The 19012-nt window shown below is 36.3% G+C and overlaps 1 protein-coding gene across 1 annotated transcript; it reads left to right on the forward strand.

Annotated features, from left to right (window-relative positions):
* Positions 1 to 11795: 11795 nt before the first annotated feature.
* ABCG24 (P-loop containing nucleoside triphosphate hydrolases superfamily protein) lies at positions 11796 to 17062 on the forward strand. Its single transcript, XM_079026595.1, has 14 exons — positions 11796 to 12203; positions 12559 to 12635; positions 12776 to 13039; positions 13132 to 13195; positions 13283 to 13429; positions 13509 to 13543; positions 13696 to 13769; positions 13867 to 14771; positions 14853 to 15149; positions 15231 to 15716; positions 15794 to 15942; positions 16017 to 16306; positions 16378 to 16511; positions 16589 to 17062. The coding sequence occupies exons 1-14, from the start codon at positions 11977 to 11979 to the stop codon at positions 16743 to 16745; spliced, it is 3306 nt and encodes a 1101-aa protein (XP_078882721.1). The 5' UTR covers positions 11796 to 11976; the 3' UTR covers positions 16746 to 17062.
* The last annotated feature ends 1950 nt before the right edge of the window (positions 17063 to 19012 follow it).

The following is a 19012-nucleotide window of genomic DNA, read 5'->3' on the forward strand; positions in this document are numbered from 1 at the left end:
CCTTTTAAAAACAAATTCAATAACTTCGACCATTTAAAAAATCAAATTCTCTCGGATATATAAAAATCAAATCAAATCATTGGTCAAAGAAAAGATCAAAATGCAAATAAAAAGTCTATCCATCATTTTTCTTCATAATAAATTTATAGTTTCTTAACTTTTCTTATCTTAGATTATCCCATCGAGTTTATTCAATAAAAGAGTTTATATTTTGTATATTTTTATCTGTTTTATACTTATTTTTTTATATAAACTTAATTCTTATCTATTCATGATTATTTCATTGAAGTCATTATAGGAAACCCATTGAGTTTATTTAATAAAAGACTTTATATTTTGTCATTTTTTTTCCTTCTAAAACTATTTTTTTTCAAAATAAATCAATTTTTTATTTATTCTTTGTTATTTTATTAATGGAGTGATTACCAATAAATTACCATATACCCCCTAACTCATGTGCGTATTAAGCATCAACATATCACATTCATATTAAAATCATGGTTAAACTTGCACATGAATATGCAAATGAAAGATCTTGGGCCTCTTAGCTATTTTTTCGGTGTCACTGCTTCCTACTATGCAAGTTTATTGTTTTTATGTCAAAAGAAACATATTATGGAAGTATTGGATGTCATGTTGAAAACCTGCTCCCACTCTCATCGATACAAATGAAAACTTAGTACCGATAATGAACAATCATACTCCAACCACACTCTATATCGTTGCTTTGTTGGACCGCTTCAATACCTCACATTCACATGGCCAGATATATCATATGTAGTTCAATACATATGTTTCCACATGCATTCACATCGTGACTCCCATATCGTTGCTAAAGTGTGTAATACATTATATTCAAAGCCATCTTTATTATAATCTTACATTTTATAATACTTTTTCCACATGTATTACCACATATACCTAATGTTGACTAGGTCAACTGTCCCGACTTAGAATCATAATCTTTTTTCCACTTGTTGGATTAAAGATCTTATATTTTAACTTTAAACGGTTATAATAATTTAACTAGTTTTCACTTTATAATCTTATTTTCTAACTTTTTTTTTTTAAATATTCATATTTGTGCATTTAAGGTTGTAAAGAAAACATGTAAAAATTACTCTTTTACATATTCTGAATTATGTATGTTTTTGTAATATTTTCTTGTTTTTATAAATATATTAAAAACAATTTCTATAATTTCTTTTATGAATTTAAGATTGTGAAAACATGCAAAAGTTTTTTTTCATAAAATTTTAAAATAAAAATAATAATAATAAGTTGTAAAAATACTTTGTAAAACAACGTAATTTTATGAAGAATTATTTCATAAAACAAATCTATATAACTAATATGTAAAAATGTTATTAAAAAAAACAACATAAAATTATAAAAATAGATGATACAAATTCATAACACGAATTTGAACCAAATTAATAATAAAAACTAGAAAGGTTACCCCCGCTACGCGGGGGCCAGAAACTTTCAATATTGTTTTCGAATCGATAAATATGACAGACGTAGAAAATGAAAGGATGAAAAGTCCGGAGTTTGCCCCAGACCGTTTTTTTGCATGTTTTTATGAAAAAATGTAAAAGTTTTGACCGCAATGATCAAAAGTTTCAAAACGGTTAAAGAATTAAAGGGGTAAGAATTAACAAATTTTTAGAAAAGGGATCAAAGTTGTCAAACCGTTATAGTTTTGTGGCCAAACTTTAAATATTAAAAGGTTCCTAAAAAGTGTAAAAATATTGATTACAAGGACCAAAAATGTCAAAATATGTAAAGAATGAGGAACAAAGTGAAAGGACAATTTCTGCCAAAAAATGTCAAGTTTACTAATCCTAAGCTTCATATCTTTAATATATACTAGAAAAGATTCCCCGGCGTTGCCGGGGGCGGAAGGTATTGCTTTGTAAAGTAAAGTAGCATATTGAATTTCATTGAGATAATCTAGTAAAGGAAGATAAATAATGTCATCTAATTAGATAAGTAAAATCTAAATCATTATTTCGTGCAATAAATGAGGAAAATTAAGAAATTGTCTCACAAATTGAACTTAATTGTCATGTATGGCAGTGGCCAGAAAACCAATCCGGAAAATATAGACCATTATTTTTTGTCCGTTAATGTGAGGGTTATTTGGTCTTTTAAGGTAGTAGGGACTGAATTTGTGACGACGTGTAACGACCCAAAAATCAAGACTAAAAATTTCTTTAAAAACATTACTAAAATCATATTTATAAAAACCGTACCATAAGTCATAACATAATTTTTCGAGTATTAATTCAAAACATAATCTCATTATCAGAGTCAAACATTCCCAAGCTAACTGACTATGGTGTGTGCACTGTAATCTTCCCGAGCTCCTCTTTTGAAAACTGAGTACCTGAAACCAAAACTGAAAACCGCAAGCACGAAGCTTAGTGAGCTCCCCCAATCTACCACATACCATACAATAACATATAAAGCACATATTGGGCCTTGCCCACTGCATCGGACCGAGGTTCGGACTAACTGGGGCCTTGCCCCCTGCATCGTACCGAAGTCCGGAAACTGACTGGGACCTTGTCCCCTGCATCGGATCGAAGTCCGGACTAACTGACTGGGACCTTGTCCCCTGCATCGGACCTAAGTCCGGACTAACTGGGGCCTTGCCCCCTGCATCGGACCGAAGTCCGGAAAACTGACTGGGACCTTGTCCCCTGCATTGGACCTAAGTCCGGACTAACTGAACAAATCATAACATAAACATATCAACTAGCATGAACACACGTATACTACATACTGCATCGGGCCGTAGCCCGGAACACATAACACATAAATCTTGTCTGAGCCACGAAGACATCAAACATACTAACTACTGCATCGGACCAAAGTCCGGAAACTATTGATAGCTAATCGGGCCGGCATTGTGGCCGTAGACCCGTTCCTACTGGAAGGAAACTCACCTGAACTGCTGAGCCCTGCCGATAATCCTCTAGCTGCTAACCGACAATCCTCTGAGTCGCTGCTCCTCCAGCTCTCCGAGCTACCAATATCAATATGACACTTAGTCTGACAGTCCTCTAAAAGTCAACTAAGTCAACTCTGGTCAAAGTCAAAGTCCTGGTCACAGTCAACCTTCCGGGTTGACCCTACTCGCCGAGTCAGCCTACTGACTCGCCGAGTTCATAAGCTCAGAAACCCCTTCATTCGCGACTCGACTCGCCGAGTCAGCCCCTGACTCGCCGAGTCTACCGATTTCCGAGTCCTGACCTGACCAACTCACTGAGTCCCCACTTAACTCACTGATCTGATTCTTAACTCGAAGGGGTTGGGGTTTTGCGACCTGACTCACCGAGTCCAAGAACAAACTCGCCGAGTCTGAGGCAATCTTCAACAGACTCGCTGAGTTGTTCTTCCAACTCGTCGAGTTCCTGCCTATCTTCATCCAACTCGCCGAGTCCACCCATGTGACTCGTCGAGTTCCTGCCTATCTTCATCCAACTCGCCGAGTCCACCCATTTAAGTCTGGTATCTAGCCCGACTCGCCGAGTCCTCTCCCAGACTCGCCGAGTCCTTACGTGTATTCTTATAATCTCGAGTCATAGAGCTACTCCTTTTCTCCAAACAATAGATCTGGGTTCCTAGAGTCCATTAGCAACATAAAGTTGCTACCTTTACGTGCTTCTTGTCTCATAATACCAAAAACCAAGCTAGAAAGGAACTTAACTCATGGGGAATGGCTTTTGCATAGCAACTAACAGGGCTTTCTGCATCTTTGGTCCAAATAGAGCTCAGATCTGGAGTTTCAACTCCAGATCTAACTTGTGCACCAATTTCTCATCACATACTCTCAAAGAACCCTAAAGCTCCATGAAAGATGGATCTATAAAGGAGAAAGCTAAGGATAACGATTCATTACCTCCAAATGCTCTAAAAAGTTCCACCAACTCTGGATCCAAGGTCTCCTCTTGCACCACTATGAATCTCTTCTCTTCCAAGCTCCAAATTACTTCACCAAGGGTAGATCTTGCTCCAAAAACGGTTATGGTGGCTAGGGTTTGGGGTTTTGGACTATAGGGGCCGCAAATGAGCCCTAGGGAAGAGAATAAGATGCTTAAATAGGGTACCAAGTCCAGAGATTAGGGTTTCCCAACCCAGACCAGACTCGCCGAGTCCACTTGCCGACTCGCCGAGTCGGTCACCTATTTTACACCCGGATCCCGCTCCGACTCGCCGAGTTCCTTCCTAGACTCACCGAGTTAATCCCTCTTTAACTTAGGGTTTCTCCTTTCCTTTCTTGACCTTTCAGATTTCAGGTGTTACAACTCTCCCCCACTTAACTAAACTTCGTCCACGAAGTTCTCTATGGTCAACTGACCTACAATACGCCTCAACACCCTCCCTGGTTACTTTAACCTTTTTGTCCATCACTCCATCCACTCACAGTGCTGGTTACTACTAATGGTACATACTGAATTCTTCTTTTATCCATAATTTCCTTAGCGTTACTTCCTCCGACTGAAAATTCTGTTGCCCCTCATCCGCCTACCGGATGCACTGAGACTACCCTGGTCTAACTAATCCGCCGATATCTGGGTTACCGGACTCCCACCGGTCACTACACTCCATCACAATCTCCTAGTCGCTCCCAGCGACTCCTGAAGATACTTCGACTATCTATAACTGTTCTATCCATTCAAATATCCATACTGAATCAATGCTGCTGGAACCCGCCTACTTATCGCTCATCTGACTACTCAATTTCCAAAAAAAAAACTTGAGTCTCCCTTCCTGAAAGAAAGGCTACCTGCCTAATTACCCTCGCAGATCACTTATACTTGGCAGAAGACTCAACTGATCCTGCTGAGAGGGACTTGCCATTTCCAATTCAACCAACTATACCACCCTCACTTGCATTCCAACACAAATACTAACATTGTCCATAACTCTGAAACTATCCGAACACTGAACTACCTGCAACACTGAACTGCCTGATACACTGAACTGCCTGAAAAACTGAATTGCCTGAAACACTGAACTGCCTGAAACATTGAACCGCATGAAACACTGAACTGCATGAAACACTGGACATGCCTATATGACCGCTTCCTAAAATACCTCAAGACCTTCCTGGTCTCCAATCATTCGTCGGTTATCTGCAACACCGAGTTCCAACTCAACTGTGGAGTCAAAGGACTCCTCACTTAGTTGCTCCCACGACTTCTGAACGAAATCTTTCTCTGGAACTAGTTTCCACTAGTTATCCTGTCACTGTGGCTCTAATAACCTCCCGATCCACCGATCAGGTCCCAACGTCACATCCTGCATCATCAATTCCACGACTAATAACATGACGGCTCCCAGACTAACGGTAGCCCTTAACATACACGAACCCAACGGTCCACTGCTATCCTGATCTCATAACTGAGGTGACGATCCGACTGTCGAATCGCCGGCTTAACCATAACCGACTCATTTGAGAAATCCGAAATCTGACCCGTGGATTCCCATATCTTCACTGCTGCACCCAGTGTTCTAAAAGGCGCGCCATGGCGTGAGGCGCGGCGTCGCCATTACGAAAAGATTCATAACGTTGCTGTTAGGCGTGGCGCGTGGCAAGGCGTGATATGGCGTGCCATGGCGCGTTATGGCGTGTTATGGCGCGTGTTTTTTCATTTGAGACACGCTTTTTTGCTCTTTTTTATACCTTTTTCTAGTCGGACACACAAGTATTGTGGTTTTTATCAACTTTCTGTTATTAGTTGTTGATATAACACTTCTAAAACCTAGTTATATTTGATGTAAATTTATATTTATGCGGTAATATAATTATAAATTAATACAAAATCGCCGCCTTACATCACGCCTTGAAAAACGCCATGGCTCGCCATAACTCGTTAAGCTTGAGGCTTGGCCTTGCCGCCACGCCATGCCTCACGCCTTTTAGAACCTTGGCTGCACCTGAACTGGTGGGTACTACTGTTTCCCCTGCGTCCAAACAACGTGCTCATGTTATCTACTAACCTGACGAATGCTACGGCTACATCCGCAAACTTACACCACTATACTACTATCTGTCTGCTAGTGAATGCTACGGCTACCCCCGCAGACTTACAACACTACACTGCTATCTGACTGCTAGTGAATGCTACGGCTACACCCGCAAACTTACAACACTACGACTACTATCTGATTGCTAGTGAATGCTACGGATACCCCCACAGACTTACAACACTACACTACTATCTGACTGCTAGTGAATGCTACGACTACCCCCGCAGACTTACAACACTACACTACTATCTGACTGCTAGTGAATACTATGGCTACCCCCACAGACTTACAACACTACACTACTATCTGACTGCTAGTGAATGCTACGACTACCCCCGCAGACTTACAACACTACACTACTATCTGACTGCTAGTGAATGCTACGGCTACCCCCACAGACTTACAACACTACACTACTATCTGACTGCTAGTGAATGCTACGACTACCCCCGCAGACTTACAACACTACACTACTATCTGACTACTAGTGAATGCTACGACTACACCCGTAGACTTACAACACTACTACTACTATCTGACTGCTAGTGAATGCTACGACTACACCCGCAGACTTACAACACTACTACTACTATCTGACTGCTAGTGAATACTACGACTACCCCCGCAGACTTACAACACTACTACTACTTTATGAGGACATCCTGACTATCCCTAGTCCTGCTAGTAATTACTCATCCTGATTTCTCAAAACCAGCCCTCAGTCATCGAATACTGCATCGGCCTTGACATCTTACATCCTTGATATACTTAGCGCTTCATCGAGGAATTCTTTGGCTTGGTTCCCAACCCAACCATTTACTAATCCGGATACAAGAAACTATTGTTGGGAAGTTTCCAAACTCCCCACTCCTAAATCTACACAACCCTGCATGCTGACATTGCCACTGGCTTTCAATACGAAAGCATCTCTTGCTAACCGTTCTCAGAATCCTCGTTCCGACTCACTATAGTCCTACAGGCGGTCCTCCAATCCTGGATTCCCAACCAGCTTCTAGCCATCTCAATTACATGAACTAACTGCTGGGAAGTTCCTCAAACTCCCAATCCTGAACTCCTCAATCCATCAATCGCTGCACTACTATCTTTTTTTCTCCGAGGTCGTATACTCATTTTGGGTCTGCGTGCTCTTATCCTTGTATACTCGGAGGGTTCTCCCCCACTTAGATTCGGCTAACTCCTTACGGCTCACTAGTCGAAAGGATTCCCTAACCTTTCTTCCATTAAGAGGGCGATCTGCTGGCCGCCAACGTTTATCTCTGTTGGCGCTCCAGCTAACTTTTACCAGATCCGAACCATTCTTGCTAACTAACTGAGCACCCTTCAATCCTTAACTGTACTTGTTTTAATGACTGCATCTCGAGAGCATGCGGTTAGGGTGAACATCTCTAACCTACTTCCTTACCGACCGCTAGCTACTCCACTAGAAACTCTGGATTGTCACTATTGTGAATATAACTAATCATTACCCGACTAACACCTTCCGAAAGTAGTGAGGCACTATTGAATCTTACACATACATGCTATAGTTACTGTATCCGAAGTAACCTGCCCTAGAGGGGACGATTATATATATATATATATATATATATATATATATATATATATATATATATATATATATATATATATATATATATATGGGAAAAGTGAATATACCCTTAAGGGTAAGGGTATATAAGATTAGGTACCCGATGTATAGAACTACATAGTTTCAATTAGTGGATTAATTTTTTGAGAAAAAAAATACAATTTCCATAATATAAGTTTCCTAATTATCCCCGACTAATACAGTTAACATCAACTCACGAGTCACGTCCTCCTTAATCTTCTGTTTCCATGATTGACTGCTTATCATCCGAACTTGAATCACCAAAAAAATATTTCAGAGAAATCGAATTCAAAGAAAAAAGATAATGATTTTAAAAAAATCGCAAGTCAAAGAAAAAAAAACGATTTCAGAGAAATCAAATTCAGAAAAAAAAAATCCTTAAAAAAACTACGTAGTTTCCTTATCCTTATCACATTGACTAATTTAGTTGTTTCGATTCATTCCATTATCATCACTATGAACAAATCAGAATTAACAAAAAAGGATTTCAAAGAAATCGAAATTCACCAATAACAATTTCATTCAAATTACGATTCAATTCAGGGAGTTCTCAGAAATTGCAACTCACATGAATTGGGTTTGATCAGACCTTCAAAAAACTACAAATCCTAACGATTTCAAAGAAAAAACGATTTCTTTCAAAGTAAAAACGATATAAGGGATCGCAGGAAAAACACAGAAGGTTCAGTTGGCTTGCTACTCTGTCCTCTGTTTTTCCTTTCAGAGCACTTCCAAATAAGTCATTGATCTCATGTGTTTTTTCTTTTGTTTCAGTTCGCCTGCTACTGTATCCTCTGTTATATAAATTAATGAGTTGTATTTATAACCTGGTATAAACATAACCTACATCCTCAGTTGACATGCTACTATAAGTACCATAAACTAAACCATCTTTGTAAAGATTAGATGCATATGCTACATATACATTATTAATTGTTGCTCCAAATGAGCCATATCCACATCTTTCAACTACAAAACATCATCAAAGAATCATTACAAATTAAGTTATAATCATATATATGTATGCATGTTTATATATGTTAATTTGAGCTCTCACTTTCTGATCCTTTGTCATCAGAATCTGAGTAGTATGCTGCTCTAGAATGGATGAAAGGGCCAGCTGATGCAGCACAATCTGCATGATTTATCATAGAAAAGATCAAAGCCGAAATTATGAAGAGAAAACGAATTGAAAATGCCATTTTGGGAATATGAAGAAGAGAAGTTGGTTTTGTATGGAAAGAAACAAAGAGTGGTACTTATTTACTGTGAATAAAATGACTTTGTGGTTAGTAGTATTTTCAATGCTTTGATATTTTTGTGTTGAATGAAAATTTTTTTTGTCACATTTTTTCCTCATCTTATATATTGAACACCCCTTTGATGACTTCCTCATGCATATTTTACTATTTTACTTTTTTCATATGAAAACGAATGGCTGATATGAAATTGGGCTATAATTTTGGGTTAAAAATGAAACTTTGTTTTAATTGTGGGTTAAAAATGAAATTTCTTCACAATTTTTTAGTTAAAAATGAAACTGTGCTGCAATTGTCGGTTAAAAATGAAAATAGGTTGTCATTTTAGGTTAAAAATGAAACAAACATTCAACAACATCAAAGCAACAAACATTTGTTGTTTAGCAATTAATCAAGTTTCACCATTCAAACAGAATTTAAATCAAATTTAATGCTATCATAACAAAACCATCAAAATTTTTGAACATTACACAATATTAAAAATACTCACATCATAAAACTAGACTTAACATACTTAGTTTTAAACAAGATAAAAAGAAAAGTTCAACACATAAGAACAATCTTGTCTCATTCCCACCCGGTTGCACCTGCACCTTCAGCTTATGGTACAAGAGTAGCAACAGCCTCCCACCCATCACCACCACTTAACTGAGATGATTAAAAAACCAAAAAAATATAATTATAAAAATAAAAATCACATCTTTAAAGTTCAAACCATGACAAAATCAACTGAATTATTATCAATCCTTACCCCCAGCCCCTTGTTGGACGATTTTGCCCCTGTCCCAAACATGTTAAACTGCAATATGTAATGTTTTGGGTACTGTTGGATTAATATACACATAAGTTTGATGGTTTTCTCCTTGTTGGACGATTTTACCCCTGTCCCAAAAAATCGAATTCAACCTTGATGGGTTTTCCTCACATGATCACTAAATAATATTTTATCTATTTCTCGTGCATACCTATATGAAAAACCATTTTTATTATATTTATTGATTGTACTTTATAAACAACATTTTCTTATCACTAACCTCACATAAAAAACTATGTAATCGTATGGATAATAACCAAGAAATGTGATTATAATTAAGATATTGGATTATTGATCATATTTTATCCTAATATTTATCTTAAGGATGCAAGTCCTTGTTTTTACAGTATCAAAGAACCATAAAAAGCTTACTTTGTTGATCAAGAGATGAATCTTTTGAGAATGCAATGATGGTTGGCCAACAACATGAAGAATAAGAAGCCTTCAATGGCAGATTCAACTGCAAAACAAAAATTAACTCACTAAAATTATAATAAAAAAAAGTAAAAATAAAAATAATATATGGAAAACCTGATCAAAGTACTTTCCTTCCAATTTTGTAGTAACATAGTCATTTAATTCAATCAACACTCAAAATTGCATTTTTTCACCAAAAGAATCACTGAATCAGTCTTTATGCATATTGAGACAAGACTTCACTAAGGCATTTAATCGAACACCTAGTGTACATTACCAGTGACATTACATTTGAAAAAAAATACATAGAAACTAAATACCATAAACCATGGTATCGTTCAAACACCCTAATTTATAGAAATTCCCTAATGCCCACCTAAAAAAAAGTGGAGAAGATGAAATCAAAAAATGCATTAACTTATTACCTCGTATTGTTTCAACACCCCAATAGATTCGACATAATGTCATTTGATTTATTAATCTTCATGATTAATATTACTGGGAAGAATTGATGCACAGACGAAAAAAAAAGCTCCACTGAACTACAGAAGGATTCCGAAATCAGTTAAACTCGTGAACCATAGCAGCTCCGAAATCGATGACGATTCAAAAAAAACAAGAAACTCACTGCTTTTGCTAAGGATACGATAGGTTTCATTGTCTGTAAAACTTATTCACGTATTGATTTTCTTTTCCCACAAAAAGGAGTCAAAAACACTAATCAAACGACACAGTTTTGATTATTGGGTTCCTAATCTTATATACCCTCGAGGGTATATTCATTTTTCCATATATATATATATATATATATATATATATATATATATATATATATATACATATATATATAGGGAAATGATCAAATGAGAACACCTAAAAGGTTGAGAACGCGAGAACAAGTATATTCGTTTGTGATTCCATGTATTCATTTGTGAAGAAATGATAAATTTTTACGTACAATCAACATAAATATGCTTTTTCTTTTCAATTGAAATCAAAGTTGTAAAAATTTATCATTTCTCCACAAATGAATACATGAAATCGCAAATGAATATACTTTGTTCTCGCGTTCTCAACCTTTTTGGTGTTCTCATTTGAACCTACTCCTATATATATATATATATATATATATATATATATATATATATATATATATATATATATATATATATATATTAAAATTTGAGCATAAATTATAATAAACGCGTGACATGACCATATTATGATACTTTCATGATTAATTTACTTTCATAATATAATAAAATATCTAAACCGATATTTTACAAAGCTTTGAAAAAGTATGAGGCAGGGCTTTGCCGACGACTAAAGAACTAGAGTTAATATTTATAGTTATGGTCCTTGTAATTTATAACTTTTATCAAGTTTAGTTTGAGGGTAATAAAGTCTTTTTCCACTGTTAGTAACAAAGCTTAAGTGCTTAACTAAGGGTAACGGATGCAAGGACCACCGTTGTTACCAAAAACCATCCACAATTCCACATGGACCATCCATGACAAAAAGTCATCAATACTAGGACCAAATATGAGATTTTGGCCAAACCAAAGGGATCGAAACCGTATTTTACTCCGATTTGTATGTTGAAAACGTGAAACGCTGAAAACTGGAGGGTGAAGGTCAAGGACTCAAGGATACATGTCAAAACTCAAAAGAGAGCCATGTCAAAGCCGGCAAGTTGGAACGTGGTCCGAATCCCAGATAAATTATTAATACTCTTTCTATTTCTAACTATTTCGACCTGAAATCTTGTTCCCCTATGCACGTTCAAGCACGCAGCTGCTGCTTCTTGCCGGAGAATGACCGGATGGAAACTTTTCGCCGCCGCCGTAGCTATTGTTGCTTTGCTGCATTTCCCGGAATTGGTGCAGTGTCAAGTGGTTGGCGACGAATTCGCCGGTCAGATCAACGACACTGCGTTCCTCCCGTTCATTACCCAGGCAGTATATAGCAGTCTCTCCAACGCCACTTCTACTATTCTTAATAGCGATGTTGGAAATCGATCCTCCTTCTGCGTTAAGGATCGGTAAGCAAACTCTGTGTTCATTTGCATAGAAACAAGATGTAATCGAATTGGAGCAAGCGTAAGAGATTTGGATTATTTGGTAACAGATAGTTGACTAAACTGCATGTTCAGTTTTCGTTTTTGGGAAAAGGGAAACAAAAACTGTAGCGACGATGTAATTTTCTAGATGTCAAACACGAAAATTTTGCAACTATACAAAATCATTTTGATGTTCGATTTGCAACAAACTTGACAATCGATTTGCAATTGAATTTAGAAAGTTAAAGTAGAGCTCTATTTGAATGAAAAGTCAAATCAAGATTTTCATTGGGTGAATTTGATTCGATTGTCAACTTTTTTTTTATGTTGTTAACAGAGAAGTCGAGTGGAATCGAGCTTTCAACTATTCTTCTAATTTGGACTTCTTGACTGCTTGCATTCAGAGAACCAACGGTATGACTCTAGTCTCTTACAAATCACTTGCCCTAATTTCGCTTCTCTTTCCTTCATTAGGTGTTCCAAAAGTTCCTTCGCATATTAAAATTCTAGTTTCTAACAATTGAATTCTATTTGGGATTCCGATCATCCAACAGGAGATGTTACACAACGCATATGCACAGCAGCAGAGTTAAAATTCTACTTTGGAGGGTTTTTTTCTGGTAGCAGTTATATGAAGCCTAACAGGAACTGTAATCTAACCTCCATGATTTCTGGCTGCGAGCCAGGATGGGCATGTGCCACGTCATCCAGCGAGGAAGTTGACATGGAAGATTCTCAGAATATTCCTGCTAGAACTCTCAACTGTCAGCCTTGTTGTGAGGGTTTCTTCTGCCCCAATGGTCTTACTTGCATGATTCGTAAGTATTATTACTATTTGGAACCCTAACCCTTGAATATTCAAAGACACCATCTTTACTAATTCATGAATCTTGTTTTATTTTTATTACAGCGTGCCCATTGGGTTCACATTGCCCAACTGCAACCCTTGACAAAGCTAGTGGCATATGTACACCGTAAGTTTGAGTCCCTTCTTCTGTATTCATGTTTGTTACACTAGTTGGCATTTGGTTTGAGAGAAACTTTATTACTTTTACATGCAGATATTCTTACCAACTGCCACCTGGACAGCCAAATCATACCTGTGGTGGAGCCAATATATGGGCAGATATTCGCAGCAGTAGTGAGATGTTCTGTTCATCAGGCTCATATTGTCCATCAACTACACAAGAAATACCTTGCAGCAGCGGGTATTCATTCATTTATGTCCCTAAAAAACCAAAACATTTTCTTGCCAAATGCTCATATCCATGTCTCTTGCAATTTCAGGCATTACTGTTCAACAGGCTCTACCTCTGAAAAACGTAAGGCCCCTTTTTCTCTCTCTTTATTCCCCTTTCGTGATGTTGTCTGGATAAATGATGTTTATATATATATATTGAGATCATGAGTAAATGTGTAAAAAGTTAGAACTTAATGGGGGACAGCATTTGACCTTTATTGTCTTTATTTTCAGCATGCTTCAAGTTGACTTCATGTGATCGCAACAGTTCCCACCAAAATATTCATGCATATGGAGCGATGCTTATAGTAAGCTAAGCTTAGTTGGTTTTTGCATAAATCCTATATTTTATGAAATGGTAAAAAATAAACATGTAAAGTTTTATTGTTTTTGTGTATCTACTAGGCTGCAATATTTACTATTCTGCTCATCATCTACAACTGCTCCGATCAAATACTTAGCACCCGAGAGAGAAGGCATGCTAAAACCAGGGAAGCAGCTTCAAGACGTGCAAAAGAGAAAGTGAAGGCACACGAAAGATGGAAAATGGCTAGAGAAGCTGCTAAGAAGCATGCAGCTCAAATATCTCGTACATTTTCTCGTAAAAAGGCTGCTCCACAAACTGAGGAACTCTCCATATTACATCATGGTAGAGATGAAATCGATGATGATCAAACTACTTCAAATGTGTCCCATTCCTCATCCAGTGAAAACAGATTGGAGCTAAACAGTCAAACATTTGACAGACAAGCAATGGATAAGGATCTTTACAGTTATGAAGGTTTGAGCCGGAGCACAGAGAGTAAAGCTACAAATGGCAAAAAGAAAATGCAAAAAGAAAAAGAAAAGGAAAAAGGAATTCATACCCATAGCCAAATCTTTAACTATGCGTATGGTCAGATTGAGAAAGAGAAAGCCATGCAAGAGAATCAAAACCTGACTTTTTCTGGAGTAATCTCAATGGCTGTTAACACGGAGGTGAGAAAAAGACCTAAAATTGAGATTGCTTTCAAAGATCTTACTCTAACTTTAAAAGGGAAAGGGAAGCATCTGTTGAGATGTGTGACTGGAAAAATCATGCCTGGAAGAATCACAGCTGTGATGGGCCCATCTGGGGCAGGGAAGACAACTTTTCTCAATGCAATAGCAGGAAAAGCACATGGATGTAGTATAAGCGGTTCCATTTCTGTAAATGGGAAACCGGATTCAATCCATTCATATAAAAAAATCATTGGATTTGTCCCACAAGATGACATTGTCCATGGGAATCTGACTGTGGAGGAGAATCTCTGGTTCAGTGCAAAATGCAGGTATGAAAGTAAAAGAGTAAAAGTATCAAGTATATATATATATATATATATATATGTTGATGTTGGTATTTTTGTTTGTAGGTTGCCAGCAAAGATGCTGAAGCAAGATAGGGTTTTGGTTGTTGAGAGAGTTATAGAGTCGTTAGGTCTGCAAGCAGTGAGAAGCTCTTTGGTTGGAACTGTAGAGAAGCGTGGGATATCTGGAGGACAGAGGAAAAGAGTAAATGTTGGTTTGGAAATGGTAATGGAACCTTCTGTTTTGATTTTAGATGAACCGACTTCTGGTTTGGATAGTTCGTCTTCTCAGTTGCTTCTTAGAGCTCTCAGAAGGGAGACTATTGAAGGGGTGAATGTTAGCATGGTTGTTCACCAACCAAGGTAAGTAATAAATAGCAGTGAATTAAATTTAAAAGTTTGAATTAAAATAATAAATGGTTTGGTTTTGTACTTTTGTTGCAGCTACTCTTTGTTCCAGACGTTTGACGACTTAATACTTTTAGCAAAAGGCGGACTTACCGTTTACCATGGACCAGTAAGAAAAGTTGAAGAATACTTTTCAGGGATGGGGATCAAGGTTCCAGATCGCGTTAATCCTCCAGATTACTTCATAGATGTTCTAGAAGGAATGGTGAAACCAAGCACGAGTTCGGGTGTAGTAACTCATGAACAGCTTCCAGTTAGATGGATGCTTCATAAGGGTTACCCTGTGCCCCCTGACATGCGTAGAAACTCTGCTATGTTTCCAGAAGTTTCATCTTCAGTTTCAGTTTCAGGTTCAGGTAATAATGATGAGGAACATTCCTTTGCTGGTGAGATTTGGCAGGATGTAAAGACAAATGTGGAGGTTAGAAGAGACGTTTTACGCCATAATTTCTTGCCAACTAAGGATTTGTCAAACCGCACCACTCCTGGAATTTTCATCCAGTATCGATACTTTCTCGGAAGGTAATAAAATAAGATAATTTGTGTTTAATGAATTTAGAATTTTCTTTTACATTACATAATTTTGAATGAATGTTTAGGGTTGCTAAGCAGCGGTTACGGGAATCTAAGCTACAATTAATAGACTATTTAATCTTATTACTTGCTGGAGCATGCTTGGGTTCAATTATTAAATCAAAAGAAGAGACTTTCGGGGCTCCTGGATACACTTACTCCATTATTGCAGTATGTAAGTATCAGCGGTCACTGTTATTACTGTTACTGATATTGATACTGATAAAGCTGTTTGTTATGTTATGGCAGCTTTGTTATGTAAAGTTGCGGCGTTGAGAACGTTTTCATTGGATAAGTTACAATATTGGAGAGAGCGTGCATCTGGGATTAGTAGTCTGGCTCATTTTCTCGCTAAAGATACAATCGACCATTTCAGTACAGTGATAAAGCCAGCGGTTTATCTGTCCATGTTTTATTTCTTCAGCTACCCGAGATCTTCTTTTGCAGAAAACTACACGGTTTTGGTGTGCCTTGTCTACTGTGTGACTGGCATTGCCTACATGTTGGCCATATTTCTTGATCCTGGTCCATCACAGCTGGTGGGTAATTAATTAATTACCATTTTGCATTAAATTTACAAAGTTTAAAAAACTCTTTATGGGTTATGCAGTTTGCGGTGCTCCTTCCTGTAGTTTTGACTCTTGTGTCAACACAGACAGAAAATAGTGACTTCTTGAAGAATGTGTCAAAGCTGTGTTACCCTAAGTGGGCCCTTGAAGCATTTGTAATTGCGAATGCAAACAGGTAATCGTGGTTTAAAATATTATTGTGTTGAAGAAAATAAGGCGTTGGTCTGAAAATTGAGCTTTTTGATGAAACAGGTATTCTGGGGTGTGGCTGATAACGCGTTGTGGGGCACTTTTAAGATTCGGATATAATGTACATGACTGGGGTCTTTGTATATTCGTTCTTATCATGATTGGTGTTCTTAGCCGTATCTCCGCCTTCTTTGGCATGCTCATTGTTCATAAGAATTAAGACCTCTCAAATCTCAATGTTTCTTCATGTTTGCTTTGCAGCATATAAGAGAGGTATGATATGAAATGAATGTTGTATTAGTGAGATATAGTTAGTTAGTTAGTTAGTTATATTAGGTTATACTTGTAGTATACCATACCAGGAGGAGTAGAAAACTTCATTTTTTGAGTTTCATTCATTTTCATTTTCATTTGTTTGTGTGAAAACTGAAAAGCAAACCAACCGCTTTTTGCTTTTCCCATCCCATTCCCATGTAATAATAATATCCCCATAAAACTGCCTAGTGAATTACCTAGTAAATGATTATTTCTTCGAAATCTTATTTTTCATTGTTATATATCATTTGTAACACCTCAAACTTCATATATTATTTTAAGGGTTAATGTCATAAAAACCATCAAATTTTCAGGGTTTTGTCGGTTTTGCCTAAAGTTGAAATTTATGTCCGTTTTTACCCAAACATTTTCGAAAAAATGTTCGGTTTTACCCTTTTACCGGTGATAATAGGTTTTCCAGGTTACCATTATATTAAATTCGCAAAAAAACCCTTAAGTTTACCATGTTTTTGTGTTTTTACCCATAAGTTTATAATTTTTTTTACACTTTTACCCTAAGTATATTTTTTTCATAATATACATATTCATATGATTTTTCTGTTTGAATATGTATAATATGAAAAAAAAAATACATAGGGTAAAAGTATAAAAAAAATTATAAACTTAAGGTAAAAACGTAAAAAAACTGTAAACTTAAGGGTTTTTTGCGAAGTTAGTATAATCGTAACCTGTTATCACCGGTAAAAGGGTAAAACCGAACATTTTTTGGAAAATATTAGGGTAAAAACGGACATAAAATTCAACTTTGGGCAAAACTGATAAAACCCTGAAAACTTAAGGGTTTTTATAATATTAGCCCTTATTTTAATTATTATATGAAATCAGATCTCAATTGTAAAATGTTGTTTATTTGTTTGACGATGACACAACAATGGCATATGTAAACGTTTTGAAATCCTCTTTAATAAATGAATATCAAATTTTGGATTAGATTATTATTTAATAGCATTAACCTCAAAAAGTGTATATATATATATATATATATATATATATATATATATATATAGAGAGAGAGAGAGAGAGAGAGAGAGAGATAGAGAGATAGAGAGAGAGATGGGTTTAATTGAGAAAATAAAAAAGATTGAGAATAGGGGAATCATTCTCAGTCACTCATTTAATCTAAGCATAAAAGGCACGGTGACAAACTTGTAAATATCGTAATAACATTCAATCTCAAATACGTAACTATAGAGAATTTGATAACTGTTCGTTCATCATCAAAATTTTTCCTCCAACCTTCAATAATCATCCAGATTTCTTCAACTAAACCGGAATTTCGTCGTTGTTCATGAAATTGGAATCGGAGTTCTGGACTCGCAGTCACAGTCGACATTGAGGGACTTGGAATCGGTACTCACAGGTTCCCAATCGGATTTTCGAAAATCAAAATCAAATTGAGAAATCGATCAGAGATAGGATGTCGCATCTGAAGTCGAAATCGGAAGTATATGATGATTTGGAATTGATAACTTGATGTTTTTAACATTTTTAAAATAGTTAACTTGTTTGCACTCCAACTGTTTGATGAAATGCATAAACTAAATTACCACATTATATTCACATATGAATATGTTTTCTCACCTGAATCAGTATATGATTATTAAAAACACAAAACAAATATGCAAGTCTGTATGTTATTCATATGTGAATAACATATAAAAATTATATATATTTGTCAAAATACCTTCAATATTCATAAGTGAATATACCTTGTAATATTCATATGTGAATATACTGTGTAATATTCATAAGTGAATATATCATCTAATATTCACAAGTGAATATATTCTGTAATATTCACATGTGATATACCATGATCATGAATTTTGGTATATTTAAAATCATTATTTGATAAAAATAGCTTATAAAAATTAACAAAAAACGAAAAAAAAAAAAAAACTATGTTTTGTATATATTAAGGTAATGATTAGCATAGTTTAAGGAAATATGTTATGTTGGAAAACACATGTGCATTCGTTTCTCATTTCCGCCGGTACGTTGGAGGCTTTTGCGGCAAAAATAAATGATTGGCTAAGAATGATTCCCCCATTCTCAACCTTTCTTTTTTCTCAATTGAACTCTCCCCTATATATATATATATATATATATATATATATATATATATATATATATATATATATATATATATAT

This window comes from Lactuca serriola, chromosome 2 (assembly GCF_051521515.1).
Source record: "Lactuca serriola cultivar US96UC23 chromosome 2, Lser_US96UC23_V15, whole genome shotgun sequence".
NCBI classification, from domain to species: Eukaryota; Viridiplantae; Streptophyta; class Magnoliopsida; order Asterales; family Asteraceae; genus Lactuca; species Lactuca serriola.

Coding starts and splice junctions, on each gene's coding strand:
- ABCG24 (XM_079026595.1), top strand. CDS start 11,977: ATGACCGGATGGAAACTTTTCGCCGCCGCCGTAGCTATTGTTGCTTTG. Junction 13,770..13,866: donor CATATGGAGCGATGCTTATA/GTAAGCTAAGCT, acceptor TGTATCTACTAG/GCTGCAATATTTACTATTCT. Junction 15,943..16,016: donor TTACTCCATTATTGCAGTAT/GTAAGTATCAGC, acceptor ATGTTATGGCAG/CTTTGTTATGTAAAGTTGCG.